We start from the raw sequence: 20,156 nt of genomic DNA on the forward strand, positions 1-20,156 counted from the left end.
TAAAATATCATCATTCAAAATAAATGTTTCACATGATATGTTCCCAATCAATTGTGAACCCAAATTTTGGCCTCCACACATGATTGTTCACGAGTTCAAGCCTAAAAAGCGTTACCAGCCTATCACCCTTCCAGTCCCTAAAATATAGGATACCATTTCTGCCTCAAAAAACTAACCTTCTTCTGACCAAATCTTTATTCATTATCAGAATGTTAGAGATCTTATTTCAAAGATTAAAAATCTTTTCACGGCCAGCACTTCCGTCGATCCTCAACCATATCTGATTTTGAGGTTTTATCGAATAACATTATTTTGTATAGAAATGATCGGCCGACTCGAGGTGGTGGGGTGTTAATTGCCGTTAAAATCACTCTCCTGTCAGAATTCTTCTGTTTTAGTTCGCCTACTAATGCTGAGATTGTCTCAGTTAAGGTGTCTTTTCCTACACGGAATAACTATATAACATGCTCTAATGTCCCTCCTTCTTCTGATATTCAAGTTTATATGAATCATATTACTTGTATTAAAGAAGTTTCTTCACACGTGCGTGATAATGACCTATTAATGGTGTTGGGTGATTTTAATTTGCCGAACATCTCTTGGTCATTGTTCACTGCTGAAAATGCTTTCCTTCCGAAAATGCAAACTGGTCATTTACACTGACTTCAGTAAGGCGTTTGACTCTGTGCCTCATGACATTTTACTTTTTAAACTTGACCGAATAGGTTTCCCTGCGTCTCTTTTACATTGGATTGATTCTTATTTAAAAGGTAGGACCCAAAGAATAATGCTGAGACAGAGGTAGTCTGGTGTTCCTCAAGGTAGTCATCTTGGACCTTTACTCTTTACTCTTTTTATAAATGATCTCCCCTCTGTTATATCACATGCCCGTGTACTCATGTATGCGGACGATGTCAAACTTTTTCTATCATACACTAATCCCCTACATCATTCTCGTCTACAAGACGATTTGAACGCTATGCAACTTTGGTGTTCGGCCAATTAATTGCATCTAAATTGTTTAAAGTGTATGTTTATGACATTTAATCGTACTACACCTTATCTTGTCGGTTATACAATCGACAATATCCCTTTGCAACGTATACTAACAGTTAAGGATCTAGGCGTTATTTTTGATTCTAAATTCTGTTTAAATCTTCACATAGATACCATCGTAAATGAGGCAAAAGGTGTACTTGGATTCATTAAACGATGGTCTAAAGAGTTTAACGATCCTTGTATAACAAAACTTCTGTACATCTCTCTTGTTTGCCCTATCCTTGAATACTGCTCTTGCATCTGGTCTCCGCAGTATAACAATAGCCACGATCGTATTGAATCTGTTCAGAAGCAATTTCTGCTTTTTGCGTCCTACTCCAGCAGGCTGCTTCTTGTCAACCTTCCGTCGTTAACCAACCTTAGGACAATTTTCGGTGTTATCCTTCTACATAATTATTGGCAACATAGATTCTTCTTTTCTGCTAGGGCGTCTTCAATTCTCTGTTCCGGCTAGACCAACCAGGAATTATCGCCCCTTATTTCTATCTACGTGCACAAGAATCTACGCTATGCACAATCTACCGAGCTTTCTCTACCTCTAATGAAATCGATGCTTTTTGCATACCTTCGGAAAGTCACTGACCATTCCCAGCTATCAGGCTGTACATTTTCCCCGGTGATTCCCATTACTATTTCCCATCACTTTTCTTTTTGTCCTATCTACTTAACACTCTGAATACTCTGTATATCTAGCATACATTTCTTTACTTTATTAACAACCTTCTAAATTTGTTTTTTTTTTAATATTAATTGTATTTTCTAAATTAATATAGCAAATCAAGATTATTTTTAATTTAGGATGTAGGCTCTAATAGCGTCACTGACAAAATTAGCTGTGAAAAGGGGCACAGCTGGACTGGCAAATAAAGCACCTCCATAGGTCGGTGATGCTATTAGAAAATTGTTTATTCCAACTAGACTTTCAGCATTTAATTTTCATTAGGTAGGTTAATCTATTTAATAATAAAGAAGAAGACACTAGTTTTGTTGACCATTAATTAAACAAATAAATAAATAAAAATAAAAAGTTCTTATAAATAGAAATAAGGCTTAGAGAAATGTTCCAAATGGTGTAAAATACATCGCAGATACATTTTCATAAGAGTCTTTGTGATCGGGTGTTACCCGTAACTTCGCCTATTCAACCTTTCAACTAGCTTTATTATCCAAAAACCGTGAATTTTGCGAACATTAACATAATTTTGAGCCAAGAGCAATTAATTGTATATGCATAATGTGTGAGCCCTGCTCAAAGTTGTACCAGTCGATATGGATAAGCTAGCAGGCAGACATTTTGCAAACAGCCCTCATCCTGTGGGTTGAGGTGAAAAATCATTCTACTTTACATGTGTTTAAAATATTTGTGAACATTTGTTTATCTCTGCAAATTTGTTGCATCAGTTTTATGAGATTCAATAGATGCCCACGATAATATGCAGGTTCACATGGTCGGGAAGAGCAGCACGCCCCTTTCGTTCTTTGAGAGACCGTGAAGTAGACGCGTAAATATGGGATTATTTAGTGATTTGTATTTCTATTCTTATGTTGTATTCATTTTAATTGAAAATTTGTTGTCGCATCTATTTCATGGACCGTTGAAGTTGTCTTTGTTGTTGTTGTTCCCCGTAACAATAAACTTCTCATCGTTGTTGTCATTTTCAAGTTTTATTGTACTAACCCAAGATGTATCAAAAAACGGGCACATAAGGAAAGGGTGTAGGGTGCGGTGAAGGGCTGTCATTGCCACAGCAATCACCCGCGGGCGAGTGCGTGTGCCGCATCAAACGCGAGGGGGAGAAGACAAGGGACACACGGTACGGATCTACCGAAAAGGGATGTCATTATTATGTGGTCGTGCAACATGTTTTTATTCATTAGGCGTTTTTTATTTTAGATTTCAAGTTGAATGAGTCTGGCCGTATTAGTGATACCGATATCTTTTACTCACTGATGTCCAACCCTTAATTGATACACTTTACATTTGTGAGCAGCACCGAATATTCACGCCCATGAAACTATTTAAACCTCTTGCACAAAAACAATTATATTTAATTCAGGCTTCATTGTATTAACTCATACTTAACTGTATTTGTTTTCATATGGTATTTTTTTTATCAAATTAATAAACTAACAAGCACGTTAATAATAGACGTGATATAATAGTTCTGGCGCTTAATTAGAGACATTTTTCGGCTGCATTAAGAACATTGAATTGAAACTTTTAACGTTTACTTTACTTTAAACTTTTACAAAAAATAAAGAAAGGAAAATCAGTAAAGGGTATTTAATAGTCTGTAAGTAGAGATGTAACTTAATCCGCACCAATTCGCCAGCGTCACACTGTCAACCCCGTTTGTCACTGCAAATGTCGTATTAAAGCTTATTGCTTTAAAATGAGGAAACCCAGACCCATACCCGTTCCCGTTCCCATTCCCCTTACTCATTCTCGGTGCAGTTCCTTTTGTCAATGCGGCCATTTGTACTGTGAGTAATACTTAAGCTGCGCATATCATTACCGGGGCATCTAAAGAGACATGTGCCGATGACGATTCCGATTTCAATCCCGATCCCGATGAACGAAACGAGCTGTGGGCTCAGGGTCACCAGGGTTGATTACAACCCGCCACTATGCGCGTAGTCCTTTTTTTAGAGTGCCGTCCAGGCAGGGGCGGTCACAACATTCGAGTATTGAATAGAAAAAACGCCCCCTTTTCAACACACACTAATAGTCCAGCAATTAGGCGTTTATATTGTAACACAAAAAGATTATGTCAAAATACAGTTTACGCTATTTGTATTCCTTTTGAAATATAGTATGCAAGCTAACTTGTTACCGAATGCTGCCGTGCTTCCCCTATAAGAAGCCCATCATTAACTATTAAGTGAAATGAAAATGAAGAAGAAATGAAATGAAGTAATAGAAGATATCCCGGATAGACCCGTTGATCTAGCCGCCCGTCTGTCACTATAAATGCACACGACGGTCTCAATTATTGGAAAAACGAGTGCTTCCAAAGTTAAAATACAGTCTTGACCTATTGCAGATCAAGTATTTTTCACTCACTCGAAAGTTGGCTTTCGCAAACCCAAAATTTCGAAGGCAATTACAACGTAATTATTGTAGTGGTTCTTATCTTTACTCTTAACATCTCTATCCTTTCCATTCAGTGTGTAAGTACAGATTGATGCCGATCGGACAGAAGATAATAAAACTTCCCCTTAAGCTAGGGTCCCACTTTTCAAGCTAAGGAAGTGAATTTTGACAATAAGTTCGAAAGAGATCATTAATTTGTACACCCTGAACTCATTGAAAATGGGTAAAGGCTATAATGCTGTTTTGCAATAGTATGTAACCGGCAGAAGTAAGGTTCTTCGACCCCATAAAGTATATATATTACTGTTCATTATCAATAGCCGAGCGGATCTAGCCATGCGTGTATAAACGCGTCGATCGTAAAACCTATAAGACCTAGATACTTAAAATTGAATTGAGCGTAAGTACTCTCAGTACCCAGTAATCGATAGCTTTGCCTGGTTTCCAAGCAATCAATAACAACGATATCGAAATTCTGCTATTAGAGCAGATCTCTTAGGTTTTATGAACCACCAAGTTTGACATGTAGCTTATAGAATATTATATACAAATCAAGTATCTACACCCTCCAGCCGCAGCTTTAGTGCTGTTGGCTTCTTGAGAATACAAAAAATAGTATAGCTGTGATGCTAAAGCAAACATTAGCAGCTGTATTTAGTGTTGGTAGAGGAAGGCTCAGGGTATCTGCTAGTCGGGCACTCTCGACTAGAGCACTCTTACTTGTTATAAATGCATAATAACTAAAAATCAGATCTAAAGAAAACTTTTTTTTTTTGTACATTTGCCCCTCTGCTTATATTGATCAATTTTTCCATGTCCCGATAAGCATCCGTTGCCCAAATCAATGAATAGTCTGCTGTAGAGTATATATAGAAATATATCCCATCACTGGGACTATAATACCCAGAGATATCAAATTGGACAGGTATATGTACCTTAAAACTTAACTCACCTTACTCAGGTTGATTTGTTTTTCACAGAACGAACCAACCAATTGATTTCTATCCAGTTATTTTGCTTATATATCGTATTTCTAACCTTTTTCACCCTTGATTAGAGTATTGTAATTTATAGTACAAAAAACAAATAGAAAGTCCAAACATATTAAAAATTAAAGCTTTTGATTTTTTTAGATGTTATGCAGCTGCAAAAAATTAAGATCAGATTTGACTTATTTGTATAAGAAACCAATATGTGTAAACTAATTGCAATAAAAATTGTGCTTAAGAACTCGAAAATAAACATACAGATTATAAAAAAAAAAAAAATAATAAATTATTTATTTATTATTATTTATAGAAAGCGGTTTTCATTATTTGGTAGCTACCCCCTCAGAAATTGATCAGGACCGAGCGAGACTGTCAAGCAGGCAGGCAGCTAGCTGAGATTTCATTGTGTTATTCAATTATTAGTATGGCACCATTGTTAAGGATCATAATGCCATGTAATCCGCAAGCAGCTCTTAAGTGCATGCCTTTTATTTACGCTGTTGGTTCCCATTAGATCCGACCAGCCGACCATTACCATTAGCAGAGCCCTTAAACGGCCAACCACCGCGAAACCCTGTTCGAACACAGAAGCAAACATACAGAGGATGAAACGATAAGGGAAATTTGGCAGAAAGAATGGATGCTGTAATCGAGCATACATACGAAAAAATCGCATCATGTGCAATTATTATTTCATAATTTGTTTGAATTTCGCTTTTGAGGTGAAGGGTGAGAAAGTCAATAGCTTGCGGTTGGGTTACTCGGCTGTTGCTCGGTTGTTTGTTACCGGACCGTGCGCGCCCGAAAACTGTGATCCACTTATTGTTATACCCTTTGTTCAATGAAAGTTGATAGGCTAAGGGCATATTGAACTTATGCAAATTTATGTAACAGGTTGAAGGAGGGACCCAAAGCCCAAAAAAATTAAATAGATTCTAGAATAGGAGAAGAATTCAATTCGATAAATGACTGTAAGACGACCTTGGCTACAAAAGCCATCCAATTTTAATTTGGATTACATATATTCGTATATATAAATCCTTTCAATTATGAAAGCCTCCAAATACTCCTCAAAAAATAAAAAAAACACAAACTATTAGCGGAATACACTTAAGTTTTGATACATATTTACACATGGAAATGCCATCTTTACGGCAGTTAAGAATACTTAACAGGGTATTTTCTAGACAGCTTGGACGCTTTTGTATTTCTTGTTTACACATTTAGGGTGCTTATCGCATTCAACCATGACTGATATACATAATATAAATACATAACAATGAGTAACATGTTAGGACGTTACTTTCAACAGCAAAAAATGTTTAAGACAATTGGCTTGTCAATATACAGAGTGTTCTCCCAGAGAGTCGCATTCAAACTATGTTTTCAGGGGATTTCAATATGCTCGCTATTTGTGGTGTCAAAAATTATTACTTTCGATCTTTCATCAGTACTCGACTTACAAAGTCTTGTATAAGAGTTTATTTTCGCTAAACAAATTTAAGTTATGTCTATTTCGAAAATATATTTCTTAGTTCAAGTTTCTAGTTTAAAACATTAAAAGAAACTTTTTTAATCTTCTTCTGTTTTTATACCCTTGCAGAGAGTAATTTAATTTTGTCGTGAAATGTGTAACGCGTAGAAGGGGACATCTCCGACCCCATAAAGTATATATATTCTTGATCAACAGCCGAGTCCATACAGCCATGTCCGTCTGTCTGTTTCTATGCGCACTTGTCTTGATACTTGCAGTATTAAAACCAGCTCGATTGGACCACTATTATATCATATAACTGCCATAAGAACGATCAGTCGAAAATTGTATAAGAAAATAGTAATTTATCAAGATATCTTGACCAAACTCGGCATTTATTAGTTTTACTATGCTCCTCATATACATGAAAAATCCTTTTAAGATCGGACCACTATATCGTATAGCCGCCATATGAACGATTTTGTTATTCAAGATATTTTGATTAAGCACGGCATTTAAGGATTTCACTAAGTTCCCTTCAAATTTGCAAAATCTTATGTTAATCGGACTACTACAACATATATCTGCCATAGAAATGATCGGTCTAAAACTAGATTATTGATTAAAAACCTTATTTGTTTATCAAGATATTTTGACCAAACTCAGCATTAACCATTTTCCCTGTGATTCTTAGATACGGGCAAAGCACTATGAGCATTATGAAAAGGTTGGGTCTCTAAGGGAATTAGATGTTCGGCGTGGCGAAGATAAACTTTCTTTCTCGTTTTGCTTTACTTTGATTTGCTCTACACAATTGGAAATTATATTTAAAAATGTGTTCTTTTATCATTCGAAAACTTTTTGGTGGCTGAAGTAACGTGATATTAATATCCAAAGCTCTTTATGAAAACTGATTTGAGATGTGTTTCACACGCAGGATCCAAGCTTCTTCGATGAAAATGCAGTTCAATGATTTTTTTGAGCGAAGTTAAAAGTTTGGCCCGATTTCAAACTTATTTTAAAAGCCCTGCATAAGAACTTGATAAATAAGTATTTGGAAATTTCCCCCGCTACAGTGATAAGCAGGCGGAATAAGTTTAATTTAGGTTTTTTGTTAGCCATCCGGTCGCCTTCAAACTCATTCTCAAAGATCTTTGTGAATATTCATCTAAGACGTGTTTTCGTCAAATGTGCCCCTTGGATAAGAAATGCGGGTCAGAGATAGTCGGAGCAATGCCTTGTCCGATCGGCCTTAAACTTATTTTTACTATATAACCAGAAACAAGGACTATCTTCGGCACGCCGAAAATTAAATACCCTTGCAGACCCAACGTTTTCATAATGCTCATAGTGCTTTAAAATAGTTAATGCCGAGTATGTTTAAGATATTCTGAAGAACAAAAGGTTTTTCAGCTATTTGATATAGTTTTCCAAAGAAAATAAGATTTCGCATATATCGCAAGATATCTTGATAAAGAAAAACGTTTTTCATACAAGAACCTACTTTTCGACCGATCGTTCCTTCGCAGCTTTATGATACAGTGGTTCCGACATATGTACTGCGTGCAGCAGAAAGAAGGACTTCTGTAAAGTTTCATGACGATAGCTTTAAAAGTTACAGACTAGTTCGCATAGAATGAATGTCCGTCCGTCCGTATGATTGAACGCAAGGATCTCAGAACCTATAAGAACCTACTTACATGTGAGTGCTCCTAGTGCCTGCGTCGATCGAGTTTGTTTCCCAAAATCGATAACTTACTCCCTTTCCAAGCAATCGATAAATATCGATATCGAAATCCTGTTTATAGTCACCAAACATATGTTGTTTCTAGAATATTATATATACATATATCAAGTATCTTTCATTTTATACCTATCACCACCTCCCCGCTAACACCCTAGAGCTATAAATCAAGTTAATAACCCAACTTTTATTGCCAACCAATCTAAGCCACAATTTAAATGCAATTGACTTTTTCAGAATACACAAATATTCAATGGTACAATAAGATTTACTGTAGAAAATTTCATAAAGAGCGGTTAAACCAAAGTATGTAACTGTGCAATTGGATTGGACAGCTAGCGAATACTTCAAGAATTTCTGTATACATGTACACACATACATTCATGCGCGTTTGCTTCGCATTCTAACAGCATGGTTATCAAGGTTAAGGGTTCCTCTTCAAGGTAACCTCTTACTTGTTATACCCTGAACCCATTAAAAATGGGTTAAGAGTATATTGTATTTGTGCAAAATGCAAATGTATATAGCAGGCAGAAAAAAGCATATCGGACCCAATAAGGTATATATATTCTTGATCAGCATCAATAGCCGAGTCAATCTAGCCTTGACCGTCTGTCCGTGTGTATGAATGCAAAGATCTCAGAAATTTTAAGAATTTTTAGATGTAGGTCCTCCTAGTGCCTGCGTAGATCGAGTTTGTTTCCGATAATTGATAACTTACTCCGTTTCCAAGCAGTCGATAAAAATAGATATCAAAATCGTGTCTTTTTAGACAAATTGGGTAGATAATAAGAGCTAGAGTCCCCAAACTTAATATTATACATATTTGCATTTGGCGTTGGAAGAAGAGGGTTCAGGGTATCCCCTAGTCGGGACCCCCCGACTAGAACCTCTTACTTGTTTTATTCGTAAATTGCGGATCCATCCGTCTACAGCGGGACATGGCTAGATCAATCTCAGTGGTTTCAGGGTATTAAAACATGGTACACAAGTTGCACCTTTATTGCAATCAATTTGCGTCACAATTAAAAATGTCCTACACCTGACTGATGTTCTAACCACAGAAGAGGATTTTAATATGACCCTTGCAACAATTTATATTATATTTACCGCTTGTTGGATACTTTCCGCAATCCCCTCAAAATTAAAATTAAAACTCATTTAACTATTGATAGAAATGGCCCTACGACAGTGTACTAATAACATGTTTAAGTGTATTAATAACATGTTTAAGTCCTTAAATCTTCGTAAAAATCGAATACAATTATAAACAAAATAAATACATTTTTATATACCTATTTAAGAAAATACTTCAAACAATGATTGCAATTTTCCAGACAATTGCCAAATGATTATCATATTCATGTCATTTTGGGTTCATGACTTCGACTACATTTGCATTTTAATAGGCGAAAAGCGTTCAATTGGATTATTGGCAGAGACTTCAAACTTAAATGATTTTTCTCTTGAAAAGCAAGGATACTTTTAATACCCTGGACCCTTGAGCATAAACGAATCTCGATTCAGAATTTGAGCATTCTTAAATACTCTTTTTCCGCTGAATTAAAACCTGATCATAGTACTCTATCATATTACTTCTTTAGGAACAATCGTTTGGAAATAATGTTATCGTATACAAAATCACATTCATTTGTCGGGAAGAGTATTTAATCTCCTTGTTTTTTTGCTTAAGAATATCTTGTGTGTTTTTGTCCATAGAGGGCGAGTCCTCGTCACGAATATATTTATTTAATTCAATCTGAGGGACCATCTTGTGAGAAAGTAGCTGCTTACCTATTGCTTTAGGATCCAGCTGATAAGGAGGTATTCCACAATGTGCAGGCGGTGGCGTTGAAAGTGGGTCTCCGTTGTGACAGAAGAAAGGAGGTAGTCCAATTTTATTTGCCTGGAAATAAATAAAAATTTAATCAGATGATATTTCATGTATTCAAAGCGCTGTATAAATATTTATTCATCCAATGTTTTATATAAATTACAAATACAAAAAATACGAAGAACGAGAAGAACGTAAATACCGAATTATATAATCATCTAAGAACAAAATTTAATAATAGTGACCTGATGTTGATGCTGTTTCTGAGACTTGTGGGGGGTATATTTAGCAAAGGTATAGCATTAAAACTGAGGGACTAGTTGGCATAGAGTCAGACAGACGGCCATGACTTTATTAGCTCGGCTGTTGATCTAATCTAGAATATATATATATATATACCTTTTGGTATTGGACATGTTTCCCTTTATGAGTTGATCTAATCTAGAATATATATATATATATACCTTTTGGTATTGGACATATTTCCCTTTATGAGTTACATATTTTATTAAAAATTACAATAGCCTCTTCAAGAGTATATAAAGGCGCTAGACGGAATTTCCAGTTAGGATATAACCTTGATCCATTGCCAACAGCATTATGAACATTTCAGGACTTTAACACATCTAAATTTGGACGAAAAAAAAACCTTAGCGAAAAGCCAAATCTCTTAGGAAATAATCCGAATTTATACAATTTGAAAATCCATTGGTTATTTTCAAAGCACGTGGGTTTATAAAGGAGGATCGTACCACTTCTGTTATTATGGGAGCTGACTCAGATACAATAAACATTCCTCATCATATCAGAATCTCTAACAGGAACGATTCAGCTCGTACTCATACAGTTTTTGCATTGCAGATTTACTTTTTATCCAAAGACGAAAGGTCGTTGGACTTTCGATGGCCTTCGTGTGCCTAACCTCCCAACATGAGCAATGCTGCAGCAGCAAGCAAATAAAGACTGAGTGTGATTTCAACAAGGAGGCGGACAATTGGTAAACAGTCGGGTGCCCATTACATCACAACATCTACTCGGTTCCTCGGTTCTCGACAAAGTCAACTATCTCCAAAAAAAAAATACAACATATTTGTGTGCAACAACTGTCTGCTAACTTCACACAATTATTATTATTATTTTTGATGCAGGCATGAAAATGTACTCATAGCTTTTTGAATAAAACCAAAATCTAAACAAGTACAGGGTTCTAGTCGAAAGCTCCCGACTAGGGGATACCCTAAACCCTCTTCTTCTAACATCAAATGCATATATATATTCTATTTTATAAGCTATATGTCAAGTTTGGTGACTCTAGCTCTTATTAATTACCAAAATTGCCCAAGAAACAGGATATCGATATCGATTTTTATCGATTGCTTGGAAACGGAGTAAGTTATCGATATGTGCAGGCACAAGGAGCACCTACATCTAAGATTTCATGTCTCTAGTTCTTATAGGTTCTGAGATCCTTGCGTTCATACATACGGACGGACGGACAGACAGACAGACGGACATGGCTAGATCCACTCGGCTATTGATGCTGATCAATAATATATACACTTTATGGTGTCGGAGATGCTTCCTTCTGCCTGTTACATACATTTGGGTTTAGCACAAATACAATATACCCTTATACCCATTTTTAACGGGTTCAGGGAATAAAAAGAAAGAAAAGATATATTTTAATTTAAAAAGAGGACCTTTTCCTTCGAATTATATATTCCAATTGTTTTCTGGCACTTTATTTATTTAAACCATATTAGACAAGTTTAGTTTAGTACTCTTGTTGGGCATTCAAATGTGGCTATATGCCAAATCACACGGCTCTGGCCTTAAAATTTGTGTGTGTGAAGGGAATAAGCAGAGAAAGTGAAATATTTCTATATTTTATATTGTCGATATTTTATAGCTTTTCAGATATGCTTAAAAAATCAATTCACTAAAACAACTTTAATATATATTTGGCAAATGGCAAATCGTTACAAAAACTGATAAACTTGTTTTGCGTATGGAATGAGAGAATATATGTACATATGTTTTAAATTTCAAATTTCATTTTTCTGAGATCGACGAGCTCATCAATATATCAACATTTGGACAAATGCAGTCAGATTTAATATTTGAACGTTTTTAAAACAGTTAAGGAACCATATGAAGAGTTAAAAACTAATAGGTATTCTACTTTTCTGTCACACTCGACCATACATTGACAACGATCAAAAATGATTACTTATACATATATATACATAAGAAAACTAAATTATTTTATAGTCTGTAGCTTTGCGTTCTTAAAACGTTTTATATGTTATTCAATGCTCCATAATTATAAGACATATGCCAACACAAAAAACCATTGCTTCCCCCCGCACACTACCTCTGTGTACGTTAAACATACTCGTGTGTTCGTATACATACACACATAAATACATACCTATATACATGTATGCATGCATATTTGTAAGTTTGCTTCGTATTATCACTGATGTTGTTGTCGCCGTCGTACTTGTTGTTGCTTGATGAATAAAACTACAATAACATCATGCAAACAACAGCAACAACAACAACAACAACAACAACAATAATAATAATAACAAGCAGCAGCGGCTACAAAGCAAGCGAGTCAGCGAAACCGAAAATATGCCTTTGATGTAGCCGCCGCTAAACGAATATAAAAAGTGCCGCCAACGCCGCTTTTCCACTGTTTCAAGCGGTCCCCCCCTGCTCGACGGTACCTCCCTCCCTGTCCATTCCGCTCCCGCTGCTGCCCACCGTCACCGCCCATGGAGCTGCCGATAAACGCATGTGTGTGTTGATTCAACGACTGTTTGCCGTTTCTTTTTTTTTTTTTCATTTGCAATGTGGTTGTGTTGCCCTATAATCTGTATCCGTTAAAATTGGATAAAATAGGGTGTATTATTAGAGTGTGTACCCATCATATACTTAACTTTTTGGATATCTCCCGGCAAGCTAGAGCCTTTTACAGCTGCGCACATTTGAATATCATCCTTCAAACTTCTTGAGGATCAAATAACAACAACAAAAGTTATTCAACAATAAATTTAAGCACCTGCCAAACTATATTGCTGAGGATTTTGTAGTATGAATCAGAGTAATACCGTACGAAAACAAACATTCTATGTAGCGTATTTTTAACCGCCACAAACTCGCAGTTGATGTTGTTGTCAAAAACACCTTATTTTTAAATCGATATTTATTGATTTGAAATGAACTAGATCTGTGCGTCTAACTAGAGGATCCAAATAAGTTATATGTCTGCCAGATTAAAGCGACGGGCAGACAGACGGAAAACGTATCTTGTAATTAAGACGAGGTTTCGGCCCACGAGGTTTCCCACATTTTGCGGAAAAATGTCGAAAACCCGTTTGTATAAAACTTTTTTGTTTGGCATCCGATCGGTCTGAATTTGAGCGGTGCTTCGCACTTTTTGGAAAATCCATTCATCCTCGGTGGAAATGTGGGTCAAAGATTTGGTGGGCGACGTTTCGCGGCTTAATTCATTTTTAATTAACTATATAACAAATTTTTTGAGACGTGTTTCACATTTTTTGCAGTATCAAAGCATCATCGCTAAAAAGTGCAGTTTAAAGATTTTTTTGGTGACGTTTTATTTTTTTCGATTTGCTTCAAAATTATTTTCAAATCACTACAAACAAACTTAATGAAAACGTGTTTCAATGATTTGGGGAATTCCACCCGCAACAATGATAAAGTGATCTGTATGAAAGTTGTTTGATTACCGTCCGATCAGTTTCAAAATCATTTTCAAAGCTTTTTGAGAACATTTATTTTATACGTGAAACGGGCAAGGCTGACTAGTCTCATATATAAACATTCTGCTTGTTACACTGGCACAAAATCACTTACACTAATTCATCGTAAGCTATATGCCCATTTTCGATAGAAACAATGTATAGAATGTAACTTGAGCCACAGAATTGCATTAAGATACATGCAACAGACATTACCATGACATTCTTGAGCTATTTCAAATAATCGAACACAGAACATTTCTAGGAGCACAGTTCCATTACTAATAAAATATATCGAAGTCATGCTAAGCTATGTAGCAACGGGAATAGATGGTATCTCCAATCGTAATCAACTTCAACGGTAAAATCAAAATAATCTACGTTCTCGTATTGGATACGTCGATCATGTTATAATAAGCCATAGATAAGTCGTTATGTTTCCCGTTACCATTCTCTCATAAATAAAACCGAAATCAATATAAATATAAATGATTTTCATAAAAAAAATTAATTGCCTTTCTTAAAAAGTTTTATTCTTTAAAGTATTGACATAAGCATCCAACTTAAGTTATAATTACTGGAGCTGTAGACCATCAAGCTAACCTTTGAATAGCAATGGGAGACATATAAGCAACATTACTTGTAGGTCAATCCACTAGGAACAATACTGGATAGCACTTTTTAAAACAAAAATCGAAGACAGAAAATGGGACTCATCAGAGAAAATGAATTTATTTAGATGATGCTATAAGAATGAAATTGGACGCCATTGTCTAAAAGTGAACTGCAGCGGAAGATTTGGGGGTTGTTTTTATTCTCTCATTAAAAAGGCACATCAGCATTGAGCTCTCAGCATTTTGGGGGGTTGCTTGTTGCTCCTGTTTAGGATTTGTAGTTGTGGTAGTCGGCGCGCTTTTTAGATTGCTTCCTGAATTCGGAACACCGCACGCATACTACTGAAAGGGTCTGTGTGTGTGTGAGTCTGTGTGTGTGTGTGTGTGTGTGTCTGTGTGTGTCTGTGTGTGTGCGTTGATTATATTTACATACGCTAGTCAGAAAGAGAGAGAAAGAACGAAAGTCCGTTTGTATGTACAACGAAAAAGCTTGAAAGTTCTACCACCAAAGTACAGCGAACCGATAGCTGCCGACCCAAGAGGGTGGAGCAAAATGCGTTCCATACTTTGGGGGTGTTGCACTGCGCTCTAGACGTTGATTAAAGTGATTTCAATTGAAATATTTTTAATGCAGTAAAAAATATGTACAAGAATTGTATAAAAAAAGCAATCGGTACGGGATGTTTTCCTTTTCTTTTTTTTTTAAAGAACTTTGAATTCCTTTTAACTTTTATGTAATCTCTTTACGAGCAAAATCGTCTTAGTTTAATACATGGATTATTTGTGCATAAGTATTTGATACATTGGTAAATATTATTTCTTAAGCACAAGTTTATATATTTAAATTATATGTATTCGGAAGTATTCGAACTGCAAGTGACGAGAAGGGGTCCACAAGTTTATCTTGAACATACTGAATAGCAGACACTTTGGCTATAGCCCATATCAAGCATGTAACAGCCAAAAAAACATCTCCCATATCACGAAGAATATACATACATACATACATACGAACACATTTCCCTGTTTCCAATGTGGCGATAACTATCGCTTTTGAGACATGGAAGAACATCTCGAAAATTAGATTATTTCAATATATAGGAACATACAGCTGGAAATGACTTTTTAAAATAAGCTGTTAGCCCTTGGAACATACATACATTTTGGTCCCATATTTAGCACCAGAAAAAATTAAAGGTTCGGAGTACCGGCTGTGTGCAATGTACGTCATGCAGTTCAAACTTTTCTATCCTAGTTATTGTCCAGGCAAACCACAAAAGAGTCACGAAATGACCAACTCGAAATATGTTCACGATCCTATACCTATATCTCCCACAGCTCTAATTAGATTTCACTATCGATATAAGCTCTTATTTTTATTATTATGAATAGTGTATTCCGCAGTCGGGTGCAACGAGCCCAAAGTGCTTATCGATTTTACGCAGATGCTTAATGAAATGCAGTCCCGCGAACGGCTGTTGTTCCTCTTGCCTCCGTCCTACGTTTTAAAAAAAAAAATTTTAATACCTTCTGCGTTTAAAGCATGAAAGTTAAACATTTATAGAAAATGGGAGTTTAGGGCAAATGCGAGTTTTCGAAGCAAAAATAAAAAAGGTCTCCAAACCTCATAAAAACACACGCAAGCAGCAAGATCGACAAAGCTTGTCCTAACCAATAATATGTGAAAATAATGTACATATGTTGTACAGTAAACACCAAAATAAAACAAGTAAGAGGTTCTATTCGGGAGCTCCCGACTAGGGGATACCCTGAACCCTCTTCTTCCAACATCGAATGCATATATATTCTATGTTAGAAGCTATATGTCAAGTTTGGGACTCTAGCTCTTATTATTTACCAAAATTGACCAAAAAACAGGATATCGATATCGATTTTTATCGATTGCTTGGAAACGGAGTAAGTTAGCTAGGAGCATCTACATCTAAAATTTCAGTTCTCTATCTTTTATAGGTTCTGAGATCCTTGCGTTCATACATACGGACGGACGGTCAGACAGACGGACATGGCTAGATAGACTCGGCTATTGATGCTGATCAAGAATATATATACTTTATGGGGTCGGAGGTGCTTCCTTCCGTCAGTTACATACATTTGGATTTTGCACACATACAATATACCCTTATATCCATTTTTAATGTGTACAGGATATAAAGAAACAAGTAAGAGGTTGTAGCCAGAAGCTCGTGACTAGGGAATACCATGAACCCACTTATTCCAACACCAAATAAATTTAAAACAAGTAAGAGTTTCTAGTCGGGAGCCCCCGACTAGGGGATACCCTGAACCCACTTCCTTCAACATCAAATGCATATATATATATTTTATTTTAGAAGCTATATGTCAAGTTTGGAGACTCTAGCTCTTATTATTTACCAAAATTGCCCAAAAAAACAGGATATCGATATCGATTTTTATCGATTGCTTGGAAACTGAGTAAGTTATCGATTATCGGAAGTAAACTCTAATAATTTCAAGTCTCTAGCTCTTAAAGGTTCTGAGATCCTTGCGTTCATACATACGGACGGGCCGACGGACGGACGGACAGACAGATGGACATGGCTAGATCGACTCGGCTATTAATGCTGATCAAGAATATATATACTTTATGGGGTCGGAGATGCTTCCTTCTGCCTGTTACATACATTTTGATTTCGCACAAATACAATATACCCTTATACCCATTTTAAATGGGTTCAGAGTTTCAAAACAAAAAGTTCGGTTGGCAGGGTTCGAACTCGCAAACCGTACCACTTGCTATGCCTCTATTCAACAGCCTCACCAATAATTAAGTACTTATGAGAGAGAAAAAAATAACTTAAATAGCTAAACTATACTAAAATAGAATGCGAAGCAGACGCACATGAATTAGTGTGTGTACATGTATACAGAAATTCTTGAAGTATGCGCTAGCTGTCCAATCCAATTGCGCAGTTACATACTTTGGTTTAACCGCTCTCAATGAAATTTTCTACAGTAAATCTTATCATATCAATCATAGAATATTTGTATATGCTGAAAGAGTCAATTGCATTTAAATTGTGGTTTTAATTGGTTGGCAATACAAGTTGGGTTATTCATTTGATTTATAGCTCTTGGGTGGTAGCGGGGAGGCGGCGATAGGTATTAAATGAACATATCCTATCATGATTGGTGACTCTAGCTCTTATTATTTACCCAATTTGCTCAAAAAACAGGATGTCAATATTTAACCAATTTTTATCGATTGCTTGGAAACGGAGTAAGTTATCGATTATTGGAAATAAACTCGATCTGCGCATGCACTAGGAGAACCTACATCTAAAATTTCAAATCTAGCTCATAGGTGTAGCACGGACAGACAGACGGACATGGCTAGTTCGACTTGATGCTGATCTAGAATATATAAACTTTATGGGGTCAGAGATGCTTCCTTCTGTCTGTTACATACATTTGCATTTTGCATACAATTAGCCTTTTTACCCATTTTTAATGGGTTTAGGGTATGAAAAGAAAAAGTTATAACTATAATAATAAGTAAATACAACTATTTATATAAATTGTATATATTGAAATAGTCTACGTCTAAAAAAATAAGAAAATAAACGTATAATAGTTTTTTGTAAATTATGTATAAAACATACGCAAACCTTCTAGAATTTCACTTAGGGCTGCCTTCCTCGGCATGTTTGGCATGAATATTACAGATCCATATTATAAAACTCAGTTTTAAAGGTGAGATCAATATAACTCGATAGAACCCCGTTTTAATATTTAAAGCAAGCAAAACGTCGTTAATTTGATGTTCCTTAGCGACTTATGACACTGATATTAAATAGATAAAACTTTTCGAAAGCAGACAGATCAACTGAGATAATAATCTATATTCAGATGTTATCTGTTATGCATTCAAATCAAAGATAGGTTCGCATGTCATCCATATTCTATATTCTTCTGACCATTTAAAACGCCATCTTCTTAACAACAAGTTGTCATGTCTGGCGCGGCTGAAAGGCATTTTGTGTGAACCAGTGACTGCTAAAAATGTCCCTTTGTATGAGGATGTTTGCTCAAGGTATTGTACTTAACCTTCCTTTGTTGTCATTGTCTGAAATGGGGCCTTGACAGAACGTCTGACAAAACTAATGTTTGATAAACTCCTCGCCCAACCCGTCAGCTAAAATTACTCAAGCGTGCTGTGGTAAAAGGAGCATTAGGCAAGTTGGCCCTCTGAGTCCATGTATTTTTCTGGGCTCTGTGTATTACTTTTTCCATTCTGCTTGGCGATTCGGTTTACTTAACAATACGGCGTGCAAATATGCCAGAAATTAAATTGACACTAGCTTCAATTGGCATTGGCCCATCAGCTTGTTCAGTTAACTTAATATATCCGTTCCCAATCCGAGCGCTTCGTTTGCTTTTGTCAATAGTCCTGCAAACACTGTTTTTTCCGTATTTAGTAAATTGAATTATTTGTTGTTCGGTTTTGGTTGCTGTTAAGGAAATGCTCAGCAAGTTTAGTATTTTCCGCCATTTGCGGGGTGCAAGTTTTTTGCTGCCAATTTAAGACATTAATTTCCCATCTCATTATCTACACCTATCTTTTATTCTACGTGTCAAGGTATAATTGATATGGATATTTTAAAATGAGAATCGAATAAAGATCTAAAATATGGAATTATCGTTTTCGCGTAGTAAAAATCTTGAAGCCGAAAAATAAACATTGGTTCTTACAACCCTTGACCCGCATTTTCCAACCAAACGGGTTTGATTGTGTAAAATCATGAAATATGAGTTGAATGCCAATCAGATGGTAAGCAAAAATGGTAGTTTCGAACAATCGTTTTGCACTGTGGCAGTTTAAATTTCTAAAATCTCAGAAGCACTTACTCGAGATTCAATGTAGAGCTTTGAAATTCATTTTGAACTTGTTCAACTATATAACCTTTGACCGAAATTTTCCGAATTTCACAAACAAAATGCGGTTCAACGATTTTATGGGCGTAGTTTTATGTTTTTGTCCAATTGGCTACAAGCTTTTTATATCCTGAACCCACTAATAATGGGTAAAAGGGGTATATTCTATTTGTGCAAAATCCAAATGTATGTAACAGGCAAAAGGAATGCTTCCTTCCTCCGACCCGATAAAGTATATATATTCTTGATCAGCACCAATAGCCGAGTCGACCTAGCCATGTCCGTCTGTCTGTCTGTTAGTATGTATAAGCGCAAGGATCTCAGAACCTATAAGAGCTAGAGACTTCAAATTTTAGATGCACGAACGCGCTTCAAGATTGTCAAGAGTAACATGGGCGGATTGACATGGGCCGTTGATTCCTACTTTTGGTTTCTTATGCGATGGACTGTCACGGGGAAGACCGGGGAATACCCGCTAGTATTCTTTACGTAGATATGCTTAAGAGTCGGTGATTACATTTTATCTCATCATAAAAAATCGATATAACATACACGAAACCAGAATTCACATGTTGTCCCCCGAAATTTTAAACGATTTTTAGAGAAAGTCTTTATCATTTACACAGTGGGGATACATTTATGACCATAAATTTCACAAGGATCA

At 36.0% G+C, this 20,156-nt stretch overlaps 1 protein-coding gene across 4 annotated transcripts in view; it reads right to left on the reverse strand.

Annotated features, from left to right (window-relative positions):
• pan (transcription factor pangolin) overlaps positions 1–20,156 on the reverse strand; it is a 71,528-nt gene that overhangs the window by 31,555 nt on the left and 19,817 nt on the right. For all 4 annotated transcript variants that reach the window (XM_070210731.1, XM_015168660.3, XM_070210730.1 and 1 more), the window contains one exon: positions 10,155–10,266. In XM_070210731.1, the coding sequence (XP_070066832.1) occupies positions 10,155–10,266 (112 nt within the window). The remainder of the gene's footprint in view (positions 1–10,154; positions 10,267–20,156) is intronic.

This window comes from Drosophila virilis, chromosome 6 (genome assembly GCF_030788295.1).
Source record: "Drosophila virilis strain 15010-1051.87 chromosome 6, Dvir_AGI_RSII-ME, whole genome shotgun sequence".
NCBI lineage: Eukaryota > Metazoa > Arthropoda > Insecta > Diptera > Drosophilidae > Drosophila > Drosophila virilis.